We start from the raw sequence: 27,949 nt of genomic DNA, 5'->3' as shown, positions 1-27,949 counted from the left end.
CACTTCCTGTTTATGTCCCGCCCACTCCCAAGTACTAGCTAGGGATACAGATTAACATTGGTGATTAAAATGCAGATACAGATATCGGTATACTCGCTCGTCCCGTCTTTCTAAGAAGATTATGTAAGAACAACTTAAAATGTCCACAGGCTATTATAAAATACAGTTAATTTTTATATTTGTACATGTTTACACACATAAACAAACATTGCTTGTTGGGCTACGCTAAACACGACGACAGCTGTATGTTGTAGTCGACTTTATTTTGTATTTATTATTAGTATTATTATTTATTATTATTTATTTTTAAATTAAAACTGCCCTAAACACATTTTATTTCAATACAGGACGACGACACACAAGAGTGGAGTGACCAGAATTTGCAGTACTAGACTTCATCCACAGGAGGGCGCAAAAGACTGACCATTGGACGTATGGACCCACATTACAACAAGAAGTCCACCCACTTGTAAAGTATGACTTTATTCACATTTATCAACATAAATATCTCGTTACGTGACTTGTACAAACAATTACATACACTTAGTTGTTTATGGGCTTCTCAAGGAAGGCAATAGACTGTATAGTTATCACCTGAGCTGGGTGCAGACCCACCCACCAAACTATACAACCTACTACCTCACCCTGACAAAGCCCGGTTTTAACACATATTCACATGTCAGGTAACATAATACACCGCAGTATATGTTACACGAGTCGCTACGTTCCACGTGCTGTGATTGGACAGGATTGGGGGCGAGGATGTGCGGCTGATCAAGCTGTCTCCTTGGGAAAGACAGTAGATTGTATAGTTATCTCAACAAGAGGCTACACAACCCCCACAACTATTCAATCTACTACCTCAGGCCCAAGGGCAGCATTCGTGTTGCCTCGTTATGGTGCCGACGTCAAGGTCACGCTCCTGTAAAGGTACGGAAAAACGCATTTGTCAAATGCATTTAATGAAATTAAATCATACATTTATTATCACTGTTAATAATACTAGGGGAACGTTTTTTTTTTGCTTCCTGGAAGGGTTAAAAATCATGACTCATTAGTGCTAAAAACTCGTTTATCACTTCCTCTGTAATTAGTCAAGCTTTTTCACTGCATCTGAATTATCCGTTTAATGAAAAGATACCAAAACGATATAAAAAGAAGGAGCACACATCGAAAATATAAAAAGCTAAATAAGCTACACACCCACAATGGCTTCCTGAGAGTCTGGCATGTGATCGCAAGAGAAAGAAACAAAAAAAAAAAAAACAAGTCATCACTGTGCCAGGAATTCATTTCCGTTTTAGCCAAAAACTGAGCTTATTCCAGGAGAGGCTATCCCTGTGTAGGCGGGCTGCTGCTTAGATAAAGTACACACACACACACACACACACACACGTCTGCAAACATGGCTGCCACCAGCTGCCTCGGATCGAACACAAGGCTGGGATCCTGCCCCCCAAAACAAAAAACAAGGAAACACAAAATGGCGACTTGAGCGCCGGCCATTTTAGGTGTTCATTAAAACATTGTTGTCAAATATTTCTTGCCGTTGTGTTTTGTGTCACGGAGACTCGATCCGGCGCCAAAACGGTCACACAAAGCCAACGTACTCAGGCGACACCGTCACAGCCATTAAGCGTCCGCCGAATAAAGCTCCGGCACCTCACCTGGCACAAACTGGGCGACTAACGAGTGTCTGAGCTGGACTTAATGGTCAGAAACATCTGGTAGCTCCGTGACACATAAAACGCCATATTCTGTACCGTAGCCAAACTCCAGAGACTCGGTCCAGACTCGGTCCAGACTAGCTCATGATTAACATGCACAGACTCTCTCAGTCTGTTTGGAGGACCAGACAGGCAGAGGGTGCGCTGGCATGGCGCCCGTCCCTGCCACCGCGCCAGTGGCGTATCCACACTCACTCTACGACAGGGGTCTCAAACTCAATTTACTTGGGGGTCACTGGAGCTAGGGTCTGGGCCAGACTGGGCCACATCAAAAAAAAAAAAAACCCAAAAAAACGCATTTATTAAAAACAGAAAAATATACAAACTTTTTCAGTGCTTTGGTACAATTTGCTGTGGCGCCAATAAGGTGCCTAGTGGCGTGCAGTGGCTCAAACTGGCTCCTGGTGTCCCGTAACGGCGGTAAAAATTGAATTTGGCGGCAAGAAAATTTCAAAATCTTTCAAATCTTCGTCGCGCCACTTGCATCAAACAATCGACGCAAAGTTTCCACCAAGTGGAACCAAATGTCGCCAACAATCCGCCTATTGGAATCCACTGGAATGTAATGGAGCGAGCCATGTTGCGCCAATGATGCTAGGAGTCCACTTGGCCGGCGCCAGTTGGTGCCAGTTGGTGCCAATGCAATTTGCTGTGGCGCCTAGTGGCACCAATAAGGTGCCTAGTGGCTCAAACTGCCTCCCAAGTGGCTCCTGGTGGCCTGTAACGGCGGTTAAAAATTGAAATTGGCGGCAAGAAAATTTCAAATCTTCGTCGCGCCACTTGCATCAAGCAATCAACGCAAAGTGTCCACCAAGTGGAACCAAATGTCACCAACAATCCGCCTATTGGAATCCACTGGAATGTAATGGCGCGAGCCAAGTTGCGCCAATGATGCTAGGAGTCCACTGGGCCGGCGCTAGTTGGTGCCAGTTGGTGCCAATTGGTGCTTTGCTATAAGGTGCCTAGTGGCTCAAACTGCCCCCCCAACTGGCTCCTGCTGTCCCGTAATGGCGGTAAAAATTTAATTTGGCGACAAGAAAATTTAAAAATATTTTAAATCTTCATCGCGCCACTTGCATCAAACAGTCGACGCCAAGTGGAACCAAATGTCACCAACAATCCGCCTATTGGAATCCACTGGAATGTAATGGAGCGAGCCATGTTGCGCCAATGATGCTAGGAGTCCACTTGGCCGGCGCCAGTTGGTGCCAGTTGGTGCCAGTTGGTGCCAGTTGGTGCCAGTTGGTGCCAGTTGGTGCCAGTTGGTGCCAATGCAATTTGCTGTGGCGCCTAGTGTCACCAATAAGGTGCCTAGTGGCTCAAACTGCCTCCCAACTGGCTCCTGGTGGCCTGTAACAGCGGTAAAATTTGAATTTGGCGGCAAGAAAATTTCACAAATTTCACAAAATGGAACCAAATGTCGCCAACAATGCGCCTATTGGAATCCACTGGAATGTAATGGAGTGAGCCAAGTTGCGCCAATGATGCTAGCAGTCCACTGAGCTCTTGCCAGTTTGCGCCAAAGATTATGCGATTGGCGCATCGTCGAATTAACGGCAACATGGCAACATGGCGAGCGAACATTAATTCGGCGCCACAGCGAGTCACTACACGCCAATCACATAATCGCTGTCGCTGCAATACCGTCCTTTCATACTTGATTATGTTTTTGTTTATGTGAGCTTGACAGGTTAAAGTTTTGTGTAATAATTATGATTTTATACATTTTCTATATATTTATTTTATGATATCCTCATAAAATGTGCAGTTACCATGGTTTCAGTGTTTCTGCCGGCACGGCTTCCTGTCCCGATGGCATGTTCCTACACGCCCGTATGTTTTCTGCTGTGAGCACTCGTGCGCGTACACTATTTACAGCAATGTACTGCATGATTATCGCCGCACAGCTGCAGCTTCCTGCGTCGGGCCGAAAAACTTCCTGTCGCTTTTGCTGCACACAGTGACACGCCAGCCGAGATATCAACCAATCGGCTTCAAAGCAGGAAGTTAGCCTGACTGCCTCGAGGAGAAACATAATAAGGAAACGCTCTTAAGTTCATGTAAGGATACGGGAGGGGGGCGGGGATGGAGCGCTAGCACTCCCATTTCTTTTTCTATCTCATGTCTCTCTTTTTCTTCAGCTTCTCACTCAGCTTTTTTCCATATTTTTATATTTCCATATACAGTATAAATATATACAGTTATTTTATATTTCATTGGTTATGTTAAGACTTTACCGTGTCAGCTACTGTATGTTTAACCAGTCTTTGTGTATAGCCAGTGAATGCATCAATGACCCCCCCTGTGTTTAAGACAAACATGACACCCACCTTTGCCCACCTTCCCAAAAAACCAGTCACTCTTCTAGACCGCACAAAACCCTGACGCATATTTGGTTTAAAGCAGGGGTCATCAGGTTTTCCAAAAAAAAAAAAAAACGCATTTATTAAAAACAAAAAAATAAAAAAAAACGTCCAATTTTCTACAATAAAAGCTCTGATAAAACATTACACTGTTCTCAAATATCTTACTTTTTATTTTTCTACACAAAATAAGATGAAAAATAAATAAACAAATAAGAATAAAGAAAATTAATCAATCAGTAATAAATAAATAAATATTATTATAATAATAATAAAACGGCAAATAATAAAAACTTAATAAACCACATATAGTTGGTGGGTAGACAAATTATTTTTTTTCAGATTAAAACTAACAAAGCATTATTAGAGCCCTGTAGACATGACAAAACACGACTATAGTCACATTTATACTCTTTTTATTTACAACATATTGCGCAACTGCAGGGTCTTGAGACACATGCTAACTCGCAAACTCGAGAGCTAGCGACCTCAACGGTAGCCTTCGAGTTATTTCCTTTCAACTTAAATAGCCAAAAACTTACCACTTCCACACGGATAGGGAGGATAACTATTAACAGTTATTTAACCTTTAACACGAACATTAATCAAACGTAATAATTTTTTTCTGGGTACATGATACCATACAGCATTCATATCAAACTTAAACTTTCATATCAAGGCGGGGGCCTCAAAATAGTGTCCTGCGGGCCACATTTGGCCCGTGGGCCGCATGTTTGAGACCCCTCAAAAGAAAGGCCCGATTGCCGAGTCAAAGACTAAAGTGCAAACAGTGAAGCGAATGAGAAACTTTGCGTTACTTATCACGGCCGCACGAAGTGATAAGAGACCCTCCGAACGCCCGACTTGCCCTACTTTAGCGGTCCTTCCACATACGACAACCCGGACTGACCTGAACATGACAGGAACTCCGTGTTTTAGCCATGCCTTTGAAGTTAAAGTACTGTACTTGCGTCGACGTATACACGGTGTCACCTGTTCATAACAGATAAGCCCCAGAAATGTTATCCAACACCTGGTCGGAGCCCCCCAAAAAAGCGAGAAGATGTCCACTAGTCAGTGAGTATCTCTGACGGCGAGAAAAGTTTCTCCGACTATACCCATGGAGTCAAAATGGCGGCGTGCGGCGTGGCAGCTCACGATGCCAGACGTGTTTATCGTACGGAGATTGTAATGAAGCACAGAAGAAGAAGAAGAAGAAGAAGAAGACACAGCAAGAGGTGTTTCAGAATAAAAAGGAAAAATACCTGCATCCTGTATCTGAGTGGCGACTTGGGCCCGAGGACTGGAAGAGAAGAAGGCCCGTGATGGCGGGAAGAAGGAAAAAGAGAGTAGAGCACACCCTCTGAGAGCGACACCCCTTTTTTTTTTTTTTCCCACAATCCCCTCCTCTTGGCGTGAGTGCGTCTGTTCATGCATTTTACGCGTGCTCTCTCGTTATAGCCTTACAAACACAAATCCGAAACATTGTGCACATTGTGTGCAACGAACGGATGAGCTCGGAACGCCACATGGAAAAACGGAGTCAAAATAACAACGGACACTTCCAAACATCCACATTATCAACTCGCCAGCCTTTTGGATCGCCCTCTGCTCTGGCCTGTGCTGTGTTTGCCTCCGTGAGCCTGCCCACTTTGGCACCGCTGCCAAGAGGCAAGGCGAGCAAACGGAGGGCGGAGAGACACAGAAAAAAGGAAGGGAGGGACATAGTGTTGTGAGAGAGAAGGATTCCGAGAAGGTGGGAAAAGTCAAAGGAATTGTCACATGAATTGATGTGAGCGGATACAGCGGGACGGCAGCTGCCGGCATTTGTATGTTAATCATCCGAGACACACCTCGCCTTGTTCTGCCTGTGGAACAACGCTCTCCGCAGCCAGATGGCGAGGGAGAAACGGGGTCTGGTGCCACATTGTTCACCTTCGACATCATATTTTCGCCGTGACCAACAGGCCGGCGATGCCCATGATGCCTTTTGTTTTTGTGTGTGACATGTTGCGCCAATGATGCTAGGAGTCCACTGGGCCAGCGCCAGTTGGTGCCAGTTGGTGCCAGTTGGTGCCAGTTGGTGCCAGTTGGTGCCAGTTGGTGCCAGTTGGTGCCAATTGGTGCCAGTTGGTGCCAATGCAATTTACTGTGGCGCCTAGTGGCACCAATAAGGTGCCTAGTGGCTCAAACTGCCTCCCAAGTGGCTCCTGGTGGCCTGTAACAGCGGTAAAAATTTAATTTGGCGGCAAGAAAATTTCAAAATCTTCATCGCGCCACTTGCATCAAACAATCGACGCAAAGTGTCCACCAAGTGGAACCAAATGTCGCCAACAATCCGCCTATTGGAATCCACTGGAATGTAATGGAGCGAGCCAAGTTGCGCCAATGATGCTCGGAGTCCACTGGGCCAGCGCCAGTTGGTGCCAGTTGGTGCCAATGCAATTTGCTGTGGCGCCTAGTGGCACCAATAAGGTGCCTAGTGGCTCCTTCTCGGAATCCTTCTCTCTCACAACATGATGCCTTTTGTTTTTGTGTGTGACAGACTTTTACTCATCTGTAAGACCCATTCATCACTGTACTAAAATTAATATATCTGCAATATGTCAGCTCCTGTATATGCTCCTGTGTTAAATATTATGTGTATACTTTGGATATCTTGTATATATCTTGTATATATTTTGTATATATCTTGTATATACAGTAAACCTCGGATATATCGGATTCAATTGTTCCCACTGGTTTTGTCCGATATAAGCGAAATCCGTTATATGCGTATACCGGAAAATGTCCGTTTTACGCATATATCGGATTTATATCCGGTATATGCGTAAATGGGATTTTATCCGTTATAAAAAGGCACTTCCTTGACTATGTTTCCAATGTACCTGGACGCGCAGGCAACGCTGCAAACGCTGCAAATGACGTCGTATAGCGGCCCGTCACGATTCGGCGAATCGGAGCGCCACGATGCGGCAAATCCGATATATGCGAGGGAAATTTCATGGAAATGCATTGGAACGGGACTGGAGATTTTGTCCGAAATAGGCGAAATCCGTTATAAAAAATCCGATATATGCAATGAATTTTTATTGGAAATGCATTACAGAAAAATCGGTTCTTTTTTATCTGTCCGTTGTGAGCGAATTTCCGATATATCCGAGTCCGATATATCCGAGGTTTACTGTATCTTGTATATATTTTTCTTTTTTTAATCTACTTTTTTAACTGTCACTGAAAGGAGAAGCTCTCCAAACTAATTGTACATCTTGTATAATGACAATAAAGGCCATTCCATTCCATTCCAAGGCCCAAAGTCAACATTCTTCCGTTTATCCACCCACACAACATATTACGGAATTCCGATCTATAAGCAACAAAAGTAACCGTCGCTTCTGAATGACCTCAATCATTAACGGAAACATAAATACACACCTTATCTGCAGACCAATCAAGCTTGAACGACCAATCTGAGCTCACGTTCATTGTTTTTAAAAATTCCGAAAACAGGAAGTAATAGTTTTTCCCTCTCTTTTTAACAACCGACAAACAAAAATTCACTTAAAAGACATCATACTAAAAAATACATGCAGGGTTCTCCCCGTTTTAAAGCACTCACCTAGGAGATAAGACCGGTCAATTTTTCTCTGCTTCAACTCCATGTGAGTCGTTTCTCAGAGATAGAACACACACACACACACACACTCGCACACACACACACACACACTCAGCTGTACCGTAGTCAAAGACACACATAACAAACAATCCAGTTCTTCCATGCTCACATTCAGCCAGCAGCTCGGACAGCCCAACCTCCAACCTGACGTCACGTCTCCTTTGTTGTTTATGAATTTATTTCTCTCTTCAGCTGAACTCCCTGAACCCAAAGTACCCACCCAGCTTCTCTCCTCCCCTCCTAAACCTCCGGTCCTACAATTACCCCCCTGCCAAAGAAGGCGGGCACATACAGTACGGCTGTAACGAGGACTACTAAGTGCTGAGGCAAGCAAACTCAAGACGGGGAAGGAGGAAAGAAATGTGACTTTTCTTTTCTTCTCTTCCGGATCGCTCTGTAAAAGTTTCAGCTGCATGGCGATGGCGAGACAGCCTCTTTGGGCGCTTGGCCAACTCCTTACTCTTCCGTCTTTTTAGAAAAAAGAAAAGAAGGGAAGGACGAGTCTCTACCCAATGACAACTTTTACATCATGCAACCCCCAAAAATAAAAGCTTTGCATTTATGTAGCTCAACAGTGAACAATTGTGACTTGGGTTTAATGTAAAAGACAAAAACAGTAGCTGGAGCCTATCCCAGCTGTCTTCAGGCGAGAGGCGTGGTACACCCTAGACTGGTGGCCAGCCAATCACAGGGCACATATAGACAAACAACCATTCACACTCACATTCATACCTATGGACAATTTGGAGTCGCTAATTAACCTAGCATGTTTTTTGGAATGTGGGAGGAAACCGGAGTACCCGGAGAAAACCCACGCATGCACGGGGAGAACATGCAAACTCCACACAGAGATGGCCGAGGGTGGAATTGAACCCTGGTCTCCTACCCGTGAGGTCTGCGCGCTAACCACTCGTCCACCGTGCAGCCCCCTTTTCGAAGACATACTGTATGTGGAAATGTCTCACATAATGATTGTTGGTTATGTGGATGCAAAATTCCAAATTAGGTTTTCCTTTCAGGAACTGTATCTGATAACAGAGGCCATTGTTGTTCATAACCAGGTCAGACAAGGACACACCCACTTTATTACCTCCGCCAAGCTGGCGTTTATCTTTGTTTCTTTGTTTGTGTTCTAATAACTTCAGAAGTTTGGAATAGATTTGGATAAAATTTGCGGGAATTGTCGGAAATGGGATATGTAAGAATTTATTAAATTTTGAGGGTGATCCGGATCGCTATCTGGATCCAGAAGTCCAAGGATTATTCGGCATTTGTGCATATAACTCCACAAACTAGTCAGAGCACTTGGAAAAAATACAGGATAATTTTCCAACAAATTCAACACTATGCGCCTGTCAGCCAATTTACCACTGCGCTTCGCCTGCGCCAAGAATAAACCAGGTCAGAGCTGGCGAGCTTTCAGCACACTTTTGGAACGCTGTTTTGTCACGAAATCGCCACTGCGCCAAGCTGAAAATGTGGACACCGACCCTGGCGCACCGGCAAACTCAACTCGGCGCAGTCCAGTGTACCAAATTACCAAATTGGCTGCGCGCAGTGATGCACTGCACCAAATTACAATTTTGGTGGGCTCTGCCAGCCTGCAGATTGGTCGAACTGGAAGTTTGCTCATGAGGAGTGGCCCAAAATACTTGTCAGCGGGTGCAGTAAGAGTACCAATGTTTTGTTTTTATTTAAAAAAAAAACACAGTTTATGATTTTTGTATTCATTTATTAGTCAAGCAGAGACTTGCAATTATAATAAGAGCCTTTTCTACCACCAATAGATAAGATGGAGATATAAAGTAATACCCCGCATCACTTCATACTTACTCAGTATGAACTCAGTACTCAGTATTTAATCTGCATCAAAGAGAAAAAGTTGATTTTGCATGTACTTTATGTACTTTATGTACTTGATAGGCTTGACAGTTGTCTTCAAGGCAATACTGACCTCTAGTGGCGAAATGGAAGGCCAACTGCTCCACAAAAGACCTTCTACAGCTTGACCTCTTGACTCTGAGCAACCCACTTTTGTCTTCGTGGTACTATCGTGTTTTTATACCTAATGTCAACAGAATCCAATCAGATAAAAATCCCAAGACACGGCCGGCAAGCGCAAGTTTGTTTTAAAAATAGTGCCAGAAAATAGGCCAACATGTAACTACAACTGCGGTGGGGACCATTAGGATCAAATGTCAGGCTTTGCTGAGCTTATTGGGGGGGGGGGGCATGTTTTGCCCTAATGTTGAACATTTCAAATCAATGTCAAGTCAGTCTTGGGACAATTCACAAGAGAAGCGGTTACACCTTTGTTGACAGTGGAATCAGCGCCGGCTTCGGAGGCGTGGCCTTTTTTCCTCTTGTTATCCTCACCTTCTAATAGGAGGGTATTACTTCAGATGGTGTAAATCATTAAACAAGGCTGACGCGGACACGTTTAAAGACCCCTACGATACGTTTGGCACGGTGAGCATTCAAAAGTTGGCACCTCTTCTCATACTGGATTTGCCTCATTACCCAATAGTGAAAATGGCACTAACGGCATTAACTGGGACTCTAAATTTAATTTTATTTAATTGTATTTTATTTAATTGTATTTAATTGTATTTAATTGTATTTAATTGTATTTAATTTTATTTAATTTTATTTAATTTTATTTAATTTTAGTTTAGTTTAGTTTACTTTACTTTACTTTACTTTACTTTACTTTACTTTACTTTACTTTACTTTACTTTACTTTACTTTACTTTACTTTACTTTACTTTACTTTACTTTACTTTAGGCTCCAGCATACCTTATAACCGTACTGAGGATAAGCAGCAATGAAAATAGATTGATGGATATTACTTTGCGTTGATGATATCTCATTATGTAATATGCAGTACATATGGACAGTATATATTTCTGTAAATAGTACCGTTTTCCACTTTTCACCGTGTTAGCATCGTGTTTACTGCTAATTTTGTGGAAGTGTTGCAATATAGAGTGTGCATCCAGAGAGTTTCTTACCTGCAAGCATGCAAATTACAAACTCACCGATATGTGGAGTAGCTAATAGTAGCAAAACACATGTAATGACCACATTTCCATTACCGATGTTGTGCCAAAATTGCAAGGTGTGTCCGACAATGAGTGCTCCCCCTCGGGCAGATCGTGTTGGACGCAGCATCCTCATGTCCCGGTTCTCTGAACTCCACAGCACCAGCGGTGCCTATGTTACCATTCTTTTCAAGTAGCTCTCCAAATGTTTAATTCATTTATTATCAACCCCTACACCAACAAAATTAGAAAGTGGGATTCGGCAGTAGTCTGGAAGTCCTCCGTAGCGCTTGGGAATGTTTCCAAGTACAGCGGAGTGGGCGTGCCAGGAATAAATTAAAACTGACCATTTTGGCACAGAAATTGGTGCAGATTCTGGAAGATCTAGAAAGCTTTCTGTGCTGGTTATTGTGTGTAGCTGCTCTATAGAACATATCTCAATACAAAGGGCGGAAAATGAGCATAATAGGTCCCCTTTATGCATGAGCATTAAACTCATACTTAGTATTAATTTGGATTTATGTCAAATATATGTTATTTTAATACAGGCATATATTTTTGTAAAATGATATTTTGTTGATGGTGATTTTTTTTAGCTCCATTACGGACTGTTTATGATCAATAATCATAGAAATACATAGAAAGATGAGACCAATCCAGTAGCTGATGTGCTGGGCGGAGTCAGCCTATACTGGGACCCACTGAACTTTTGCGTGTGCGCGTGTCCGCGATGCCACGCCTCTTGTGCGTACGTGCACGCGCGTCGTCCTGCGCGCGCTCATTTCATAGCAAACTCCAATTTGGCATTCCGCCGTTTGAAGTCAAATACATTGTAGTAGTTTTTTGGTTTACGGCCATCGGGCCACCAAAAGTCGACGTTTCCGCGGCCGATTTCCGAGCACCGCGGCGGCGGCAGAACAGCAGAGCCGTCAACAAGGTGAGTGCTTCTTCCCCGAGAAACTTTCTTTGTTGTGCGCTTTGCCGTGCAACTTTCACGCCGCCTACCGAAGCCGCGTCGTGAGTGCGCCTGAAGTTTTGGGATATTTGGCATATTTGGCATTTTTCTCACCGCTGCTTTGCTCATTCACGGCGGCTTGTTTGCGTCGTTCCGCACTTCTCGACCTTTCTCCAGCTTTGTGATACGGATGACTTTTTTTTTTTTTTAAAGCAACTTGAGTTGCTCGCTTAGTATTATTAGCACGCCAGTTAGCCACCTAGCATGTCCGCGCAAGCACACTACTTGTTTAGGACGTGTTTGGTTAAACGGAGCTTTAATCACACACTTCTCGACATCCTGACTTTATTGGCATTGCTGTGATTTGTCGTATTTTGTTATATTTTGTCGTATTTTGTGATGTTATTCGGAACACTTCTAAGTACACCAATATTGTACGTTCGTTTTTATGCTAGGTCTCATCTTTGCTAGTAAACTTTTCACTCCCGTGTTAAAGTCACATAACAAACAGCAATTTAGTTTAAGATTGTTAACCCAAAGAATAAATTTGGTGACAGAGAACCCCCCCACAGTGGATCATCCACACTGCCAGTGTTCCCATTCGAGCAGAAGGTGGTTGTCACAGTAGTGTGCGTGTCTTGTCAGCGTTTGCTGAGCTCATTGCTTTATTTAGTTTGGGAGCTTTAGCCTAGCTCCCATACTGCACCCCTAGGGCACCCTACTGCACCCTAATGCACCCTACGGTATACTGCACCTGACCTTTTTGGCATGGAGAACTATATAGAACAGGGGTGCTCACACTTTTTCAGCATGCGAGCTACTTTTAAAATGACCGAGTCAAAATGATCTACCCACTACAAAAATGCAAAACATCTATTTATTTTCAAATGTATTGAGGATTATTTGTACGTACAATGTATGTTGATGTACCTTACATAACCAAATGAGCCAATATTGCAAAACACACATAATTAACTATTAACATTTTTTGTAATTACCAGAGTTTACTTTGATGACTTGCACTGAATTGAACCAGCCAGGGATGCATAGTCCGGACAGTAGCTGCTGATAGCCAGCCTCAAGCACACTTCCAAATGTTTATCAGTCATGGATAATATCCGTATCATAATATCCGTATAATATTCCATATCCGTATGGAAGTGATATGTTTTTTGCCTTTTTACTTGGTCCAGCTCCTTCACTCATTTTAGTGACCATAAACTTTAGCGAGGGCTTAAAATCTAACGCAATTCGCCGACTAGCTTAGCACTTTGCATCGTTGTTTACGCATGAGCGGTGACCTAAAGGTCAAAATTCAGTTGTCATCTGACTGGTTGTCCTGTATGTCAATCAAGTAACGGGGATGGATGATAGGCTGACATCGTAAGTTCTGCTGCACTTAGAGACGTCGTTTGATTTGATTGGTCGCCCGAAGGGCAACATTCAGTTGTCATCTGAATGGCTGCCCTGTATGTCAATCAAGTGACGGCATTGATGCTGGGATGATATTTTTTTAATGTCACGCCGCGATCGACCAGTACCACCTCCGCGATCGACCGGTAGATCGCGATCGACTTAATGAGCACCCCTGATATAGAATGTGCCAGACATGTATATTTGCATGCATTACCTATTAAATAATAACATTCCTGAGACTTTGTTCACCACAAATACAGCATTTGTAGAGCTGATATCACTATAACAAATGTCAATCAAAGTCGAGTCGATTTGACATACAATTACTGGAGCTTTGCATTGGCCAAGTGGTTAAATTTCGGCCTCACACACTCCAAAGGTTTGAATTAATACACACAGACTGGGATTGGAATCCAGATTCATCTTTAGAGAAGCGAGGAGGATGTTTATATTACGCGCTAACGATGGATCTGCACGATCTGCGCCCGAGATGGATCCATCGTTAGCACACAAATCGATGGTATATTACTGCGCCCGGAAAGATGGATGTGTGTAGTTTGTTGGATGGCAGCGCTGAGCGTTGTTACTTACTAGAATCAACAAGAAGTCTATGCATGCAAATTTCAAATCTTTGATTAATTGTCAAGCAGTTCACTTTGTTACCGTTCTCGGTAGGGGGGAGTGTGAACCCAAACCCCTAACCCTGTCATTGTATGCAATTAGCAGATCAACGATTGTCGTTATATCATCGGCGCAGTGTCAAAGCATCGGTTTATATCCATCGTGAGCGCAGAAATCGATCGATTTGTGCGCTAACGATGGACCCATCTCGGGGGCAGCGCTATCGATCGATCGATCGCGCAGATCCATTGTTGGCACGTAATATTTATACCAACAGGGAGACAAATTAAAGCCACAAAAGCTGTCTTTAAGGGGACCTATTATGGTCATTCTTCGACCCTTTTATATTTAGTTGTGGTCTCCTGTAGAGCAGCGACACACAATAACCCACACCGAAAACTTAAGATTTTACAGCTGTATTTCCTTTGATTTGTCCATCTTGCAATGTGATTCCTAACCGTGTAACAGTTTTACCACACCTTTTTGAAACCGAGCGATTTGAGCCGTCCCGAACTTCTTTTAGGGCTCACTTCAAAAATCCACAAACCTAATTATCTGAAACTTTGGTGTCGTTTAACATGAGAATACAACATTTAAACTCATTTTTGGGTCAGAAAAGTGGAAAAACAGAAGTCAGTTTTAATATATGTGACAGCTTAATGGGCTGAAATAACCACAATCGCACCCCAAGTGTATTGGAAGAAGAAGATCTGGTTCTTTCGGTTCCCAGGGAGACCCTTTAATTTAGGAGGTATCTCCATGGAAATGTTGTCAGGTAAAAACGGCAAAGCATTTTATCATTTCAGCGTTTCATTCATGAAAAAATTCCAGATTGAGAAAATCTGAAAACCCCATCTTGTTGTTTCCACAAGCAAAACATATTTTTATTTATATTTTTAAAGAGAAATTGACAAAAAAAATGGAACTTCTCACATATCACATACTGTTTACCAATTTGGTCACAGGCTAGTATTACATCTACAAGGGAGACCATACATTTCTCACCATTGTCTGATATTACACAAACATAAACATGGTCAGATTAACAAATCTATGTCTTATTTATAAAATCATTAACGGTTTGTCAACATCCAAACAGTTGTTAATTGCAGAACCAGAGGTGCTAAGAGGCGAGATTGCATTACTTCAGTAAGTTTTTTACCTTTTGGCTAATTCTGGCATATATACAGATTAATATGTATTACCCGTGTAAGAAAACACTGTTGGAATCCGCATCTTTCCACTTAAGACCCATTGCACAACAACTTTTAAGTCTCGTCTCTTATCCCTCCCCCTGTACTGTATATCACAATGTTCTTAAAGACCTCGCTCCCTCCTCACCGTGTCGCCCCGGTTCTGCCCCATCTCTATGGCAACAGCACAGTCCTGTCAGCGACGATTGAAAATAGGAAAGCCCTGTCCCTGGCGTGTCCAAGTCCAAGAAGCCTGCCACCACAGCAGGGGGAAGCTGGCTGACCACACTGATCCGCTGTAGCCCGACTGTGGTGGGGGGAACCATGTTAGCCGCGCTCTGGAACACATTACACCCCAGCCAGTGTTCATGTTGCAGATGTCTTGCTAACGTTTGAGGAGACTTGGAGCATCCTCAACAATAACAGAAGAATGTGTAATTTCCTCATGTGGCCCGTGCAGACGAGGGGTCAGACTTTTTAATGCCAAGTAAATCCAGTATTTGCTTTGCTAGTTTCTACAGGACTACATGTGTCTTCAATGTTAAGTTTGAAAATGATTTGTGTTTGTGATAAATATCTGTCCCGTGTTTTCAAGGTGTGGCTGGAGCCGTCATCATTGCGTCGGAGTGGAGTTGCCGCGGCAGCCCCGACGGGGTGCAAGAGGAAAGTGATGGCGGCGGCGGTGGTGCCGCCGAAGGAGATGGACTTGCTGACGGCGCAGACCGGGGATTGGATGGCGACCCAGAGGGGGTGTGGAGTCCAGATATTGAACAGAGCTTTCAGGAAGCTCTGGCCATCTACCCTCCCTGTGGCAGGAGGAAGATCATTCTGTCCGATGAGGGCAAGATGTACGGTGAGGAAGAACACGTTACTCTGGACTCGACTTTCTTCATCAAATTATTATTTTTTTTGAGCTTTCAGTCTACTTATGGTGTGATTTCAGGATAAGAGCGGGAGCACATTACACCAGTTTTAAAGTCGCTACATTGCCCCCCCCCCCCTCGTCCGCTTCAGGATCGATTTTAACATTCTATTACTGGTTTTTAAATGTCTTTAAACGGCCTTGCATCTTCTTATTTATCTGATCTGCTTCTACCATATCAACCCCCGCGGACCCTGCGGTCCTCCGGCATTGGCCTTGGCCAGAACAAAAAATATTTAAAATATTTTAAAAAATATTAAAAAAAAAAAAACATTAAAGACACACCTTTTTAATCAGGATTTTAACTAATATTTTTTTAACTTTTTTTTTACCTTTTTAGTCCTATTTTATGCTCTTTAACTCCAGTATTTCCTCAGAGGGGGGTCCTCCACACTGGGGGCTGTGTCGGGGTCTGCTGAGGGGGTGCCATCCTTGGGGTCCCTTCGACCCAGCCGGCTGGGGGTTCCTGTCTTTTGATGTGGGGGTCCGCCTGTCTGTCTGTGTCGAGGGGCCCGGGTTCTGGTCCCCCCCTATGGCACGGCCTGCGACTCCTCCCAGTGTGGACGGCCCCAAAGGTGGCGTGTGTGTCTAGTATGGAGGGTGGGGGCTTTTTAGTACAGTAAACTCTCGGATATATCGGACTCGGATATATCGGAAATTCGCTCACAACGGACAGATAAAAAAAGAACCAATTTTTTTCCAATAAAAATTCATTGCATATATCGGATTTTTTATAACAGATTTCGCCTATTTCGGACAAAATCTCCAGTCCCGTTCCAATGCATTTCCATGAAATTTCCCTGGCATATATCGGATGGCCGCATCGTGGCGCTCCGATTCGCCGAATCGTGACAGGCCGCTATACGACGTCATTTGCAGCGTTTGCAGCGTTGCCTGCGCGTCCAGGTACATTGGAAACATAGTCAAGGAAGTGCCTTTTTATAACGGATAAAATCCCATTTACGCATATACAGGATATAAATCCGATATATGCGTAAAACGGACATTTTCCGGTATACGCATATAACGGATTTCGCTTATATCGGACAAAACCAGTGGGAACAATTGAATCCGATATATCCGAGGTTTACTGTAATTGTTTTTCCTTTTAATTGTGGTAATTGTTTTTAATTCTGTAAAGCACCTTGTGTCTTTGCAGGAAAAGTGCTCTACAAATAAAGTTGATTTGAATATATGATTTGTAGAGATGCCATATTGTATTTTATAATAGTCATCTTGAAAGTATAACCCATAGGTAACAGGGCTCTACGTTAAAAACAAAAATGACTTGCCCATGGGGAATCCTTAAGGTGAGAACTACTTGCCCGAACTTGCCCCATGTAAAATGAAAAGTGCCATAATGATATCATATATCAATATATGCTGATAATTCATCAGATAATAGTACTGATGCATTGTATTTGGAGGATGTATGTTAAATACATCTCCACAATTTTCAGACATGCTACCTTACACATCGTAGTCGTAGTAAGCAGTGATATTTATAAGTTGTGCACCACAATTAAACATTGAATAGACACATTTGTGTACTAGTAAAGTGTTTTTAATCCAGAAAAAAATGCTCAATGGTCAAACAATAATTTGTGAAGCAAAGGTGAGAAAAATACACAGAGAAATTGAACCGCTAGATTTTGCAGCTTGTGCAAAATCAGCACTTGGTATTGGATCTAATGGGTGGTGTTTCATTGTGACCGCTTCAAATTGTCACAGCAATGTGATTCACTCACCTGTGCCATCATTTGATTTGCTGCCGCTAATAAAATACTTGTTTAGGAGGCACTGTTTCATCACTTTTTGCTGTTTTCCTTCAGAAGTTGTTGAAAAATTAGACGATGTTGGCAGGGACGCCATGATAGATGTTTTCCTAGTAAAACGATCGCTGATTGGTTGATCGCGAACAAGAACGGGTGTGGGTAAAACGCGGATTGTGGATTACGGACCGCGGTCTAAATAAACGATTCTGATTGGTCCATTTCAAGATTTGCAAGGATTGGTTTGCAAATTACCACCGGAATTACGCAGTCCGTGTTTTACCAACACCCAACAAGAACCGCTTAAAAAAAACTCTTGCCAGTACGGCATGCTAAAGTGCACTTGCCCGACGGGAATATTAATGATTGGATTTACTTGCCCGAATTTTGTTTTAACTTGCCCCGGGCCATCGGTACATCGTTATTGTCGAGCCCTGGGTAAGAATATTTGAACCTAATATCCCAAAAGTATGTGTTTTGTTTTGGGAATTGGATAACACCGTAATGTGTGTGACTCAGCCTTCTTAGTCGAATTTGACGGGGTTCCGGTAAACCGTCATAGTTAATATGACTCAGCAACACAGCACTTCCCAGAATGGGAATGATGTTGATGACATTAGCTAGCAGCGTGCGCGCGTTAGATCACCTTTGTCCATATCCTCTCCAGACACTCTGCAGTTATGATTTGAGACAAACAGCTGTGTGGGTGTGGTTGGGATCAGGGTGGAAAGCTGTGAGTGAAATAGCTGACCGGGCAGTTTATCCCTAACCACATTTGGGAAGCCTATTAACTATGATGACCTCCGCTGTGTTCTTCCCTCCATTTTTAACGTCATCGCATGTGGATCCCTGCCATCAATGAAGAACAACTTTGAATTAAATTTAAGGGAGTCTATAAAAGTGCTGCAAGTCTAAATATAATCCTTATTTTTATTTATTCCTATCTGGTTAGTGCAGGGGTGGGCAAACTACGGCCTGGGGGCCACATCCGGCCCGCCAAGTGTTTGAATACGGCCCGTCCGTTCTTTCCAAAGTATTTCATTTAAACTCGACATACGAACTGGCATCATGGCTTGAGCCAACCTTTTGATGGTTCTTTCAATTTTGTTATTTGATGTGGTCTGTTGTTTACAAAGTATAAGAATAAAGGGACACAAGCATAATGATGATAATAATAATAATAATAAATTTTAAAATATTTAAATATAAAAATATTTAAATATAAAAATATTTAAATATAAAATATTTAAATAACAAATATTTAAATGACTAATTATCTAATTATTATATTAATTATATATAATATTATTGTTATATTTGCATATTTTACATAATAATAATATAATAATTATTATTTTAATTTTATTGTAATTATTATAATATTTTATTATTTTTAAAATATTTAAATATAAATATAAAATAATAAATAATAATAGCAGATTGCATGACAATTTTACAGATACAATAATACCAGGTGGACTGTTACGTGTAAAATATATAGTCTGCCCTTCCCCCGTTTTGTTAAATCAATGCGGCCCGCGAGTCAAAAAGTTTGCCCACCCCTGGGTTAGTGCTTCATTTTTGTAGGTTGAGCCATTCTTAAATATTGATTTTTTTTTTCTGTTGAATTAATCATTTTATTGTGTTTCTGACTTATCTACTTCTTTTGTATTGTATTGTGACTACTGTGCAGTAAAATGTATTTGTACACAATATAAATCGTAATATTTGTGTCTCCCACTTCCAGGTCGAAATGAGCTGATAGCTCGTTATATTAAGTTACGGACAGGAAAGACACGCACACGCAAACAGGTACGCACACATCGTTACTGCATGCCGTCAGCTTTTTATTTTATTTCTTATATTGCAATTATGTGTCCACCATAGTATTAAATCAAATGTAAAGTCCTCCTGGTGAATATTTTGTCATGTCTTTCCGGATGTTAACTCTGGCCAATAGGTGTCTAGTCACATTCAGGTTCTGGCTCGCAAGAGGGTGCGAGAATACCAGGCGAGCATCAAGGTGGGTGCCCGTCACACTAACTTCCCAACCCTCTCTGCTTATGCGCCGTCTTTTTCTTTTTCCTTTTCTTCCCTTTCTTCCTTTCCTTTCCTTCTTCCCTACTTGTCTATCTTTCTTCAGGTCTCTAGTCACCTGCAGGTCTTGGCCAAGCGCAAGTCTCGTGAGATTCAGTCTAAGCTGAAGGTACACTTGCTCACCCGCTGCTGCCATGTTTTCCAGCTTTGCTCTGCATGCCCACCCTGATCCGCATTAACCCTTTGAATGAGCTGAAGCTGTACTTTGTTTTAGTCTACCTGGTTTTATTCATAACGTATGACAAGGAAACATTTAAATAAAAATAATTATTCAGTGTCAGCTGCAGGTGATCCTCAGGTGATTACGGCGTTCCACAGCATTTCATTGGTTATGAATCCGCTCACATAAACTTGATTTTGGTCCCGTAAACAGTCGACTTGCTATAAATATGCGCTACACCAGGGGTCTCAAAGGGGTCTCAAACGCCCGTGGGACGCTAGTTTGAGGCCCCCGCCTTGATATGAAAGTTTAATTTGTTTTTTGATTTGCTTATTTATTTTTCCATCTTATTTTGTGTTGAAAAATAAAAATGAACATTAAACATTTATTTAATAATTTAATAATCAATAAAAATTAAGTTGTTTCATTTGCTTTTTGATTTGCTTATTTATTTTTCCATCTTATTTTGTGTTGAAAAAAAATGAACATTAAATATTTATTTAATAATTTTATAATAAATAAAAATGAATTTGTTTCATTTGTTTTTTGATTTGCTTATTTTTCCATCTTATTTTGTGTTGAAAAATAAAAATTAACATTAAACATTTATTTAATAATTTCATAATAAATAAAAATGAATTTGTTTCATTTGTTTTTTGATTTGCTTATTTATTTTTCCATCTTATTTTGTGTCGAAAAATAAAAATTAACAAACATTATTTAATAATTTAATAATAAATAAAAATTATATCCTATAATTAATTTATAATAATTTAATGTTTTATCAGAGTTTTTCCAAAGAACCAAAGCACTGAAAAAGTGGAGGGTATAGCAGAAGCATTGAAGACTATTATTTATATATACTAGTATGTAGTATATAGAACTAGTATGTTTTGCGTATGGATACTACAAGTCGGTGCGTCTTTTTGGTCCAAAAAAAAAAAAACCCAAAGTCGCAACTTCTCTACTTTTAACGGTCTCCTGCTTGTTTGCTTTCTATTCTCTCAGGACATCACTCTGTATAAATCTTCATGTTTGGAAGTCTATGTGGGAAAAGTTGTCTCTATTTTTATTTTTTTGCAATGCACGGCAGTAATGTTGGAGTTCCGTTTTGCATGACACTCGGTTGCTGGCTTGGTTCCGCCAAAAATGTCACACGACATTGGGATGCATGCTTTGACACAAATGTGCGGGGGAGTTTGGATGAGTACTCGTCTATGAACTACTTGGAAGATTTCTGTTCCAATGCATTTCTTCATGTTCACACTCTTGGTTTAGAGCTTTTCTGGTTTAGAGTTTTTTTTTTTTTGTGGTTTTAACATGTCCTGTCATCAAAATTCTTTTGTCAAGCAAAGATATTTAACCAGTTATTAGTTCTGTGTAATCTTAGACATTATAGTCTTAGCAGGGTGAAGGTTATGAGAATGTAGTTTTCTATTATAGTAATGTTTGTCTTTAAAGTGTGTTGGACTAAATTTAACACGTGTTGGTCGAAATAGTGTTGCCTTCATGATAAAGATTATGGATAATGCTGGCGTTTTAATCATTGACATTTTTTCTTTGCCATAGGCCATGAACTTGGTAAGTTTTGGTCATACTTCTATTACTCTGCTTTTGTGCTTAACTGTTGGCCTCACAGTTAACACTAGCCCTTTAATGCAGTGCAACTTCAGCATCCAAAATTCCTGCCTATTTCGTTTTTTTTTTTGTTTTTTTTTAAGTGGCTTTAGTAAAAATAATGGTGGCGGCTGCAATTTCCCTTGTACTAGCACATACTGCTTTGGCATCGCCCTGTATCTGCTTCGCACTCTGTTCTGGATTCCAGTAGTTATTGCATCATGTTGAAATTATTCAAAACAATTGCATGTTTTTTTTTTTAAGACTATAAGTTACCCTTATAGGTGTGAATGTCAGTTCTGCACAAATGCCAGCCCTGTGACTAACTGGCAATCGATATCGGGCAACAAATACAGGACCTCAACCTTTTACATTTCTGTAAATATTTTATTGTATTGTATCTTTTCATGACAACACTTTGGTATGATGTAAAGTAGTCAGTGTACAGCTGTACTGTCCCCTTAAAAGAACACGCAGCTAGTGTCAAAACCGTGTCAATTTGCTAATGTACCCCTGCTTGGGAATTACTGAACTAAAGCTGGACAAAGACTATGCTAGTGGGACGCATGGCTAGGAGTACATAAACATAATATTTCACTTGGGGATATACTCACTTTGGCTGCCATCGGTTTATATATTAACCTTCCTCTTGTGTTAGGGTCGGCACCGACCCGTTTTACATTTTAATGCATAAAAAGAATCATTTATTTAATTTATTTATTGCATTAAAGGCTTTTTGACTTAGTCCGGAAACTCTATTTCAACAAAAAAAATTTTTTTACTACATTTTAAAATGGTCTGGTTGGAATTATGACCAATGTATTGTTAGGCTATAAAGACTACATATAAAGCAGGGGTGGGCAAACTTTTTGACTCGCGGGCCGCATTGATATGACTAAATTTACGGGGGGGGGGGCAGACTATATATTTTACACGTAACAGTCCACCTGGTATTATTGTATCTGTAAAATTGTCATGCAATCTGCTATTATTATTTATTATTTTATATCTATATTTAAATATTTAAAAAATAATAAAATATTATAATAATTACAATAAAAATAAAATAATAATTATTATATTATTATTATGTAAAATATGCAAATATAACAATAATATTATATATAATTAATATAATAATTAGCATTAATATAATAATTATAATAATCATAACAGTTCTAATAATAATTATAATAATCTAATAATAATAATAATTGTTATTATTATTATGTGCTTGTGTCTACTAAAGTTCTTTTGCTGAAAACAATAACTTTTTCTACCTTTTATTGACATTAATATATATATGGGTCAAAATTCACACCAACACCATACATGTTTCTTTAGTGATTAATACTAAAATGAGAAAATAAATACAACAAAATAATTAAATTTATTAATATGATTCTTTTGAGGTTCATTTTGACCATTTTTGGAAATAGAAATGGAGGGGTATAGTGACAAAAAAACTATATATATGCCCACACCAAAAGTATTAAAAGCAACATTTTCATTATGAGGAAGCCTAAGAAGGTAACCAAGACATGAGAAGCAAATTTAATGGTAACTTATTGTTTTTAGTGTATTTTATAGCTGATTTAATACTTTACTTTGCATCATCTCTTCAGTGTCTTATGAAAAGATATGTATATTATCAGAAATGTGAGGGTAGTAGTACTTTTTGTGAGGTACTGTATCATTTCAACGTGCACCACCTCTCCCCCACTCTTGACAGGGAAAACTAAAAAAAAAAAAAAATGAATGAATGGATAAAGTATTTTGAATGTCAGACATGACAGTTATGAACATTCATACTTGGTCGTAATTCCTCCGAGCATGTCTAAATTTAAACCACACTGTTTATTTGTCTTTAGGACCAGGTTTCCAAAGACAAAGCACTGCAGACCGTGGCCAACCTTTCATCAGCTCAGATCGTGTCTGCGAGTGTGATGAAGAACCAGGCTTCTTTCCCTCCACCAGTTAGGGTGAGACGTACCAGCGTATTTGGGCTCCTGGATAAAAATAACACTAAGATGTATTCTTGGTTTGTTTTTCAGTTTTGGCCTGGTCATGTGACAGGACAACCTGGGCATTCTCAGGAGTAAGTATTATTTTTGGGTTTTTTTTAAGTACATATACACTGAGGTTGGTAGTGTTTTTTTTTTTAATTTAACTTTTTATCTTTTTCTTCTAGCATCAAGCCCTTTGCACAGCCGCCATACACAACACTAGAAGCTCCTGTCCCTGCACCCATCAGTACGTATGACCAAGACTCCTGGGTAGCCATAGTATAGTGCAGGGGTGGGCAAACTTTTTGACTCGCGGGCCGCATTGATTTAACAAAACGGGGGGGCCCCCCCCAGACTATATATTTTACACGTAACAGTCCACCTGGTATTATTGTATCTGTAAAAGTGTCACGCAATCTGCTATTATTATTTATATTTAAATATTTTATATTTAAATATTTTATATTTAAATTAAAAAAATAATACGTTTTATGATTATATATTTAAATATTTTATATTTAAATATTTTATATTTAAATTTAAAAAATAATACGTTTTATTATTATATATTTAAATATTTTATATTTAAATATTTTATATTTAAATATTTTATATTTAAATATTTTATATTTAAATATTTTAAATTTTATTATTATTATTATTGTGTCCCTTTTTTCAGGAGCACTTTGTAAACAACAGACCACATCAAATAACAAAAATTGATAAAACCATCAAAAGGTTGGCTCAGGCCATGATGCCAGGTTATTATAATAATTACAATAAAATTAAAATAATAATTATTATATTATTATGTAAAATATGCAAATATAACAATAATATTATATATAATTAATATAATAATTAGCATTAATATAATAATTATAATAATCATAATAGTTCTAATAATAATTATAATAATTATAATTATCTAATAATAATAATAATTATTATTATTATTATGTGCTTGTGTCCCTTTTTTCAGGAGCACTTTGTAAACAACAGACCATGTCAAAAAACGAAATTGATACAACCATCAAAAGGTTGGCTCAGGCCATGATGCCAGTTCGTATGTCGAGTTTAAATGAAATACTTTGGAAAGAACGGACGGGCCGTATTCAAACACTTGGCGGGCCGGATGTGGCCCCCGGGCCGTAGTTTGCCCACCCCTGGTATAGTGGGTCCCGTATTATGAAGAACATTTATTACAGCGGTCACAGATGCACTGTCCACGGGCACCGGGTAGCACCTCCATTGTGATATGCGCTAAATACACAAAATGTAGATAGCCAACATTGTTTTTAATATGAAATTAACAATCGTCTTTAATTTGTTTGGGTTGAAATAATCAACAAAAATAAATGTGACACAAATTATCTCCTCTTGACTATTTTAATTTTGTAAAAGTAGGTCTTACTTTTGTGGTGTGTAGATCTGTAGTAATCAACAACATTTTAGTAGAAGTAAAGGCATTAATCTTACATACATATAATTTAAATTAAAACCTATAATAGGTTTTGATAAAAGTGCACTTGATCATTCAAAAGTGTACTGCAGTCTGTCATTTTAAGGCAGGGGTCTCAAACTCAATTTACTTGGGGGCCACTGGAGCTCGGGTCTGGGTGAGACTGGGTAGCATCAGGTTTTCCAAAAAAAAACAACAAAAAACGCATTTATTAAAAACAAAAAAAAAATAAAAAACTTTGCTTTGGTTCCAATTTTCTACAATAAAAGCTCTGATAAAACATTCCACTGTTCTCAAATATCTTAATTTTTATTTTTCTACACAAAATAAGATGAAAAATAAATGAACAAGTCAAGAATAAAGAAAATAATCTGTAATAAATAAATATATTAATAATAATAAAACAGCAAATAATAAAAACTTAAGAAACCACATATAGTTGGTGCGTAGACAAATTATTTTTTTTCACATTAAAATGAACAAAGCATTATTAGAGCCCTGTAGACATGACAAAACACGACTATAGTCACATTTATACTTTTTTATTTACAACATATTGCGCAACTGCAGGGTCTCGAGACGCATGCTAACTCGCAAACTAGAGAGCTAGCGACCTAAACGGTAGCCTTCAAGTCATTTCCTTTCAAGTTAAATAGCCCAAAACTTACCACTTCCACACGGATAGTGAGGATAACTATTAACAGTTATTTAACCTTTAACATGAACATGAATCAAACGTAATAATTTTTTCTGGGTACATGATACCATACAGCATCCATATCAAAGCGGGGGCCTCAAACTAGTGTCCGGCGGGCCACATTTGGCCCGCGGGCCGCATGTTTGAGACCCCTGTTTTAAGGGGAAACGCATGTTTTTCAAGCAGATTGATTCAGTCGCCTTCATATTTGCAATGTTAGGTTATTGTTCATATCTCGTTTTGTGATTGGAAATCTAATTTTAGCACGCCACATTTCTTTTTTTTTTTTTTTTTTTGTAGGCTATGAGCCCCTGCCCCCTCCTCGCCCGACAGCTATAGCGATCCCCGTGTGGCAGGACAGAACCATCGCGTCAGCAAAACTACGGCTTCTGGAGTACTCTGCTTTTATGGAGACCCAGAAAGACAGAGAGATGGTACAACGTGGTGTTTTCTTCCATGTTGGCAATAAGAAATTTACTTATTTTCTTTCCTTTTCACCGTCTTCCCTTTCAGTATAAGCACCTATTTGTCCACATTGGTCCGTCAAACCCCGGCTACAGCGACCCTGTACTGGAGTCAATAGACGTCCGGCAGATTTACGATAAGTTCTCCGAGAAGAAAGGAGGCCTAAAGGAGCTGTACGAGAAAGGACCTCACAATGCTTTCTTTCTTGTCAAGTTCTGGGTCAGTGATGGAAAATCGGCACGTTTCCATCGAAGTCGATTCCCGTGAAAAGGAGCTCATTTTGTTCATGACTTCTTCAGGCGGATCTGAACAGTGACCTGGAGGAAGGTTCCAATGCCTTCTACGGCGTCAGTAGCCAGTACAGTGGAACGGAGAACATCACCATCAGCGTCTCAACCAAGGTCTGCTCCTTTGGCAAACAGGTGGTAGAGAAGGTCGAGGTGAGTAATTCGGTTCGAAGTTTAAATACATACAAACGAATATGTCTTCAAAGTCTCCATCGCTATTCACCATTCAGACCGAGTACGCACATTTGGAGGGGGGGAAGTACGTGTTCCGCATCCATCGCTCACCCATGTGCGAATACATGATCAACTTCATCCACAAACTCAAACATCTACCAGAGAAATATATGATGAACAGCGTTCTGGAGAACTTCACCATACTACAGGTTGGTGGAGTTTATGTAGATATGCCGCAAAAAGCTAAAGAAAAAGCCGAATCGGTTTACCATGTTCCCTTTTTTCAACAGGTTGTGTCCAACAGAGAAACTCAGGAGACTCTGTTGTGCATCGCTTTTGTGTTTGAAGTATCGACCAGCGAGCACGGAGCGCAATACCACGTTTATCGTCTGGTTAATGACTAGCGCAATGTACTACATGCAAAGACTGTCAACCTCTTTCCGGTTCACACGTGTGGCACACTAATGTATGTATCACTATCACCATCATCTACACCAGGGGTGGGCAAACTACGGCGCGGGGGCCACATCCGGCCCGCCAAGTGTTTGAATACGGCCCGCCCAATCTTTCCAAAGTATTTCATTTAAACTCAACATACAAGCTGGCATCATGGCCTGAGCCAACCTTTTGATGGTTGTATCAATTTCGTTGTTTGACATGGTCTGTTGTTTACAAAGTGCTCCTGAAAAAAGGGACACAAGCACATAATAATAATAATAACAATTATTATTATTAGATTATTATAATTATTATTAGAACTATTATGATTATTATAATTATTATATTAATGCTAATTATTATATTAATTATATATAATATTATTGTTATATTTGCATATTTTACATAATAATATAATAATTATTATTTTAATTTTATTGTAATTATTATAATAACCTGGCATCATGGCCTGAGCCGACCTTTTGATGGTTGTATCAATTTCGTTTTTTGACATGGTCTGTTGTTTACAAAGTGCTCCTGAAAAAAGGGACACAAGCACATAATAATAATAATTATTATTATTATTATATTATTAGATGATTATAATAATTATTACAACTACTATGATTATTATAATTATATTAATGCTGATTATTATATTAATTATATATAATATTATTGTTATATTTGCGTATTTTACATAATAATAATATAATTATTATTATTTTAATTTTATTGTAATTATTATAATATTTTATTATTTTTAAAATATTTAAATAGAAATATAAAATAATAAATAATAGCAGATTGCATGACAATTTTACAGATACAATAATACCAGGTGGACTGTTACGTCCAT

The 27,949-nt window shown here is 39.8% G+C and overlaps 1 protein-coding gene and 1 long non-coding RNA gene across 9 annotated transcripts; one reads left to right on the top strand and one right to left on the bottom strand.

Moving 5' to 3' along the window:
* The first annotated feature begins 27 nt into the window (after positions 1-27).
* Positions 28-27,776, top strand: LOC131136645 (transcriptional enhancer factor TEF-5-like). 8 transcript variants are annotated; one of them, XM_058083754.1, is made up of 14 exons: positions 28-123; positions 348-474; positions 15,589-15,846; positions 19,435-19,499; positions 19,648-19,710; positions 19,831-19,893; positions 23,433-23,543; positions 23,616-23,659; positions 23,753-23,814; positions 26,027-26,160; positions 26,240-26,410; positions 26,491-26,631; positions 26,709-26,861; positions 26,943-27,776. In XM_058083754.1, exons 3-14 carry the CDS (start codon positions 15,840-15,842, stop codon positions 27,054-27,056), a joined length of 1,128 nt encoding a protein of 375 aa, XP_057939737.1. In that variant the 5' UTR covers positions 28-123; positions 348-474; positions 15,589-15,839; the 3' UTR covers positions 27,057-27,776. The 8 variants fall into 8 exon arrangements, with proteins under 8 accessions (XP_057939737.1, XP_057939736.1, XP_057939739.1 ...); XM_058083753.1 differs by lacking the exons at positions 28-123; positions 348-474 and adding an exon at positions 11,548-11,745; XM_058083756.1 differs by lacking the exons at positions 28-123; positions 348-474; positions 19,648-19,710 and adding an exon at positions 11,549-11,745.
* Positions 467-5,789, bottom strand: LOC131136668 (uncharacterized). The gene is made up of 3 exons (XR_009131775.1): positions 5,356-5,789; positions 862-922; positions 467-786 (listed from the first exon to the last, which is right to left on the bottom strand). It is a non-coding gene; the product is annotated as an uncharacterized LOC131136668 (long non-coding RNA).
* Positions 27,777-27,949: the final 173 nt, after the last annotated feature.

This window comes from Doryrhamphus excisus, chromosome 10 (genome assembly GCF_030265055.1).
Source record: "Doryrhamphus excisus isolate RoL2022-K1 chromosome 10, RoL_Dexc_1.0, whole genome shotgun sequence".
In the NCBI taxonomy this organism is placed as follows: domain Eukaryota; kingdom Metazoa; phylum Chordata; class Actinopteri; order Syngnathiformes; family Syngnathidae; genus Doryrhamphus; species Doryrhamphus excisus.
Note: the sequence above shows the minus strand (reverse complement) of the source record. Positions and strands in the feature narration are given on the sequence as shown.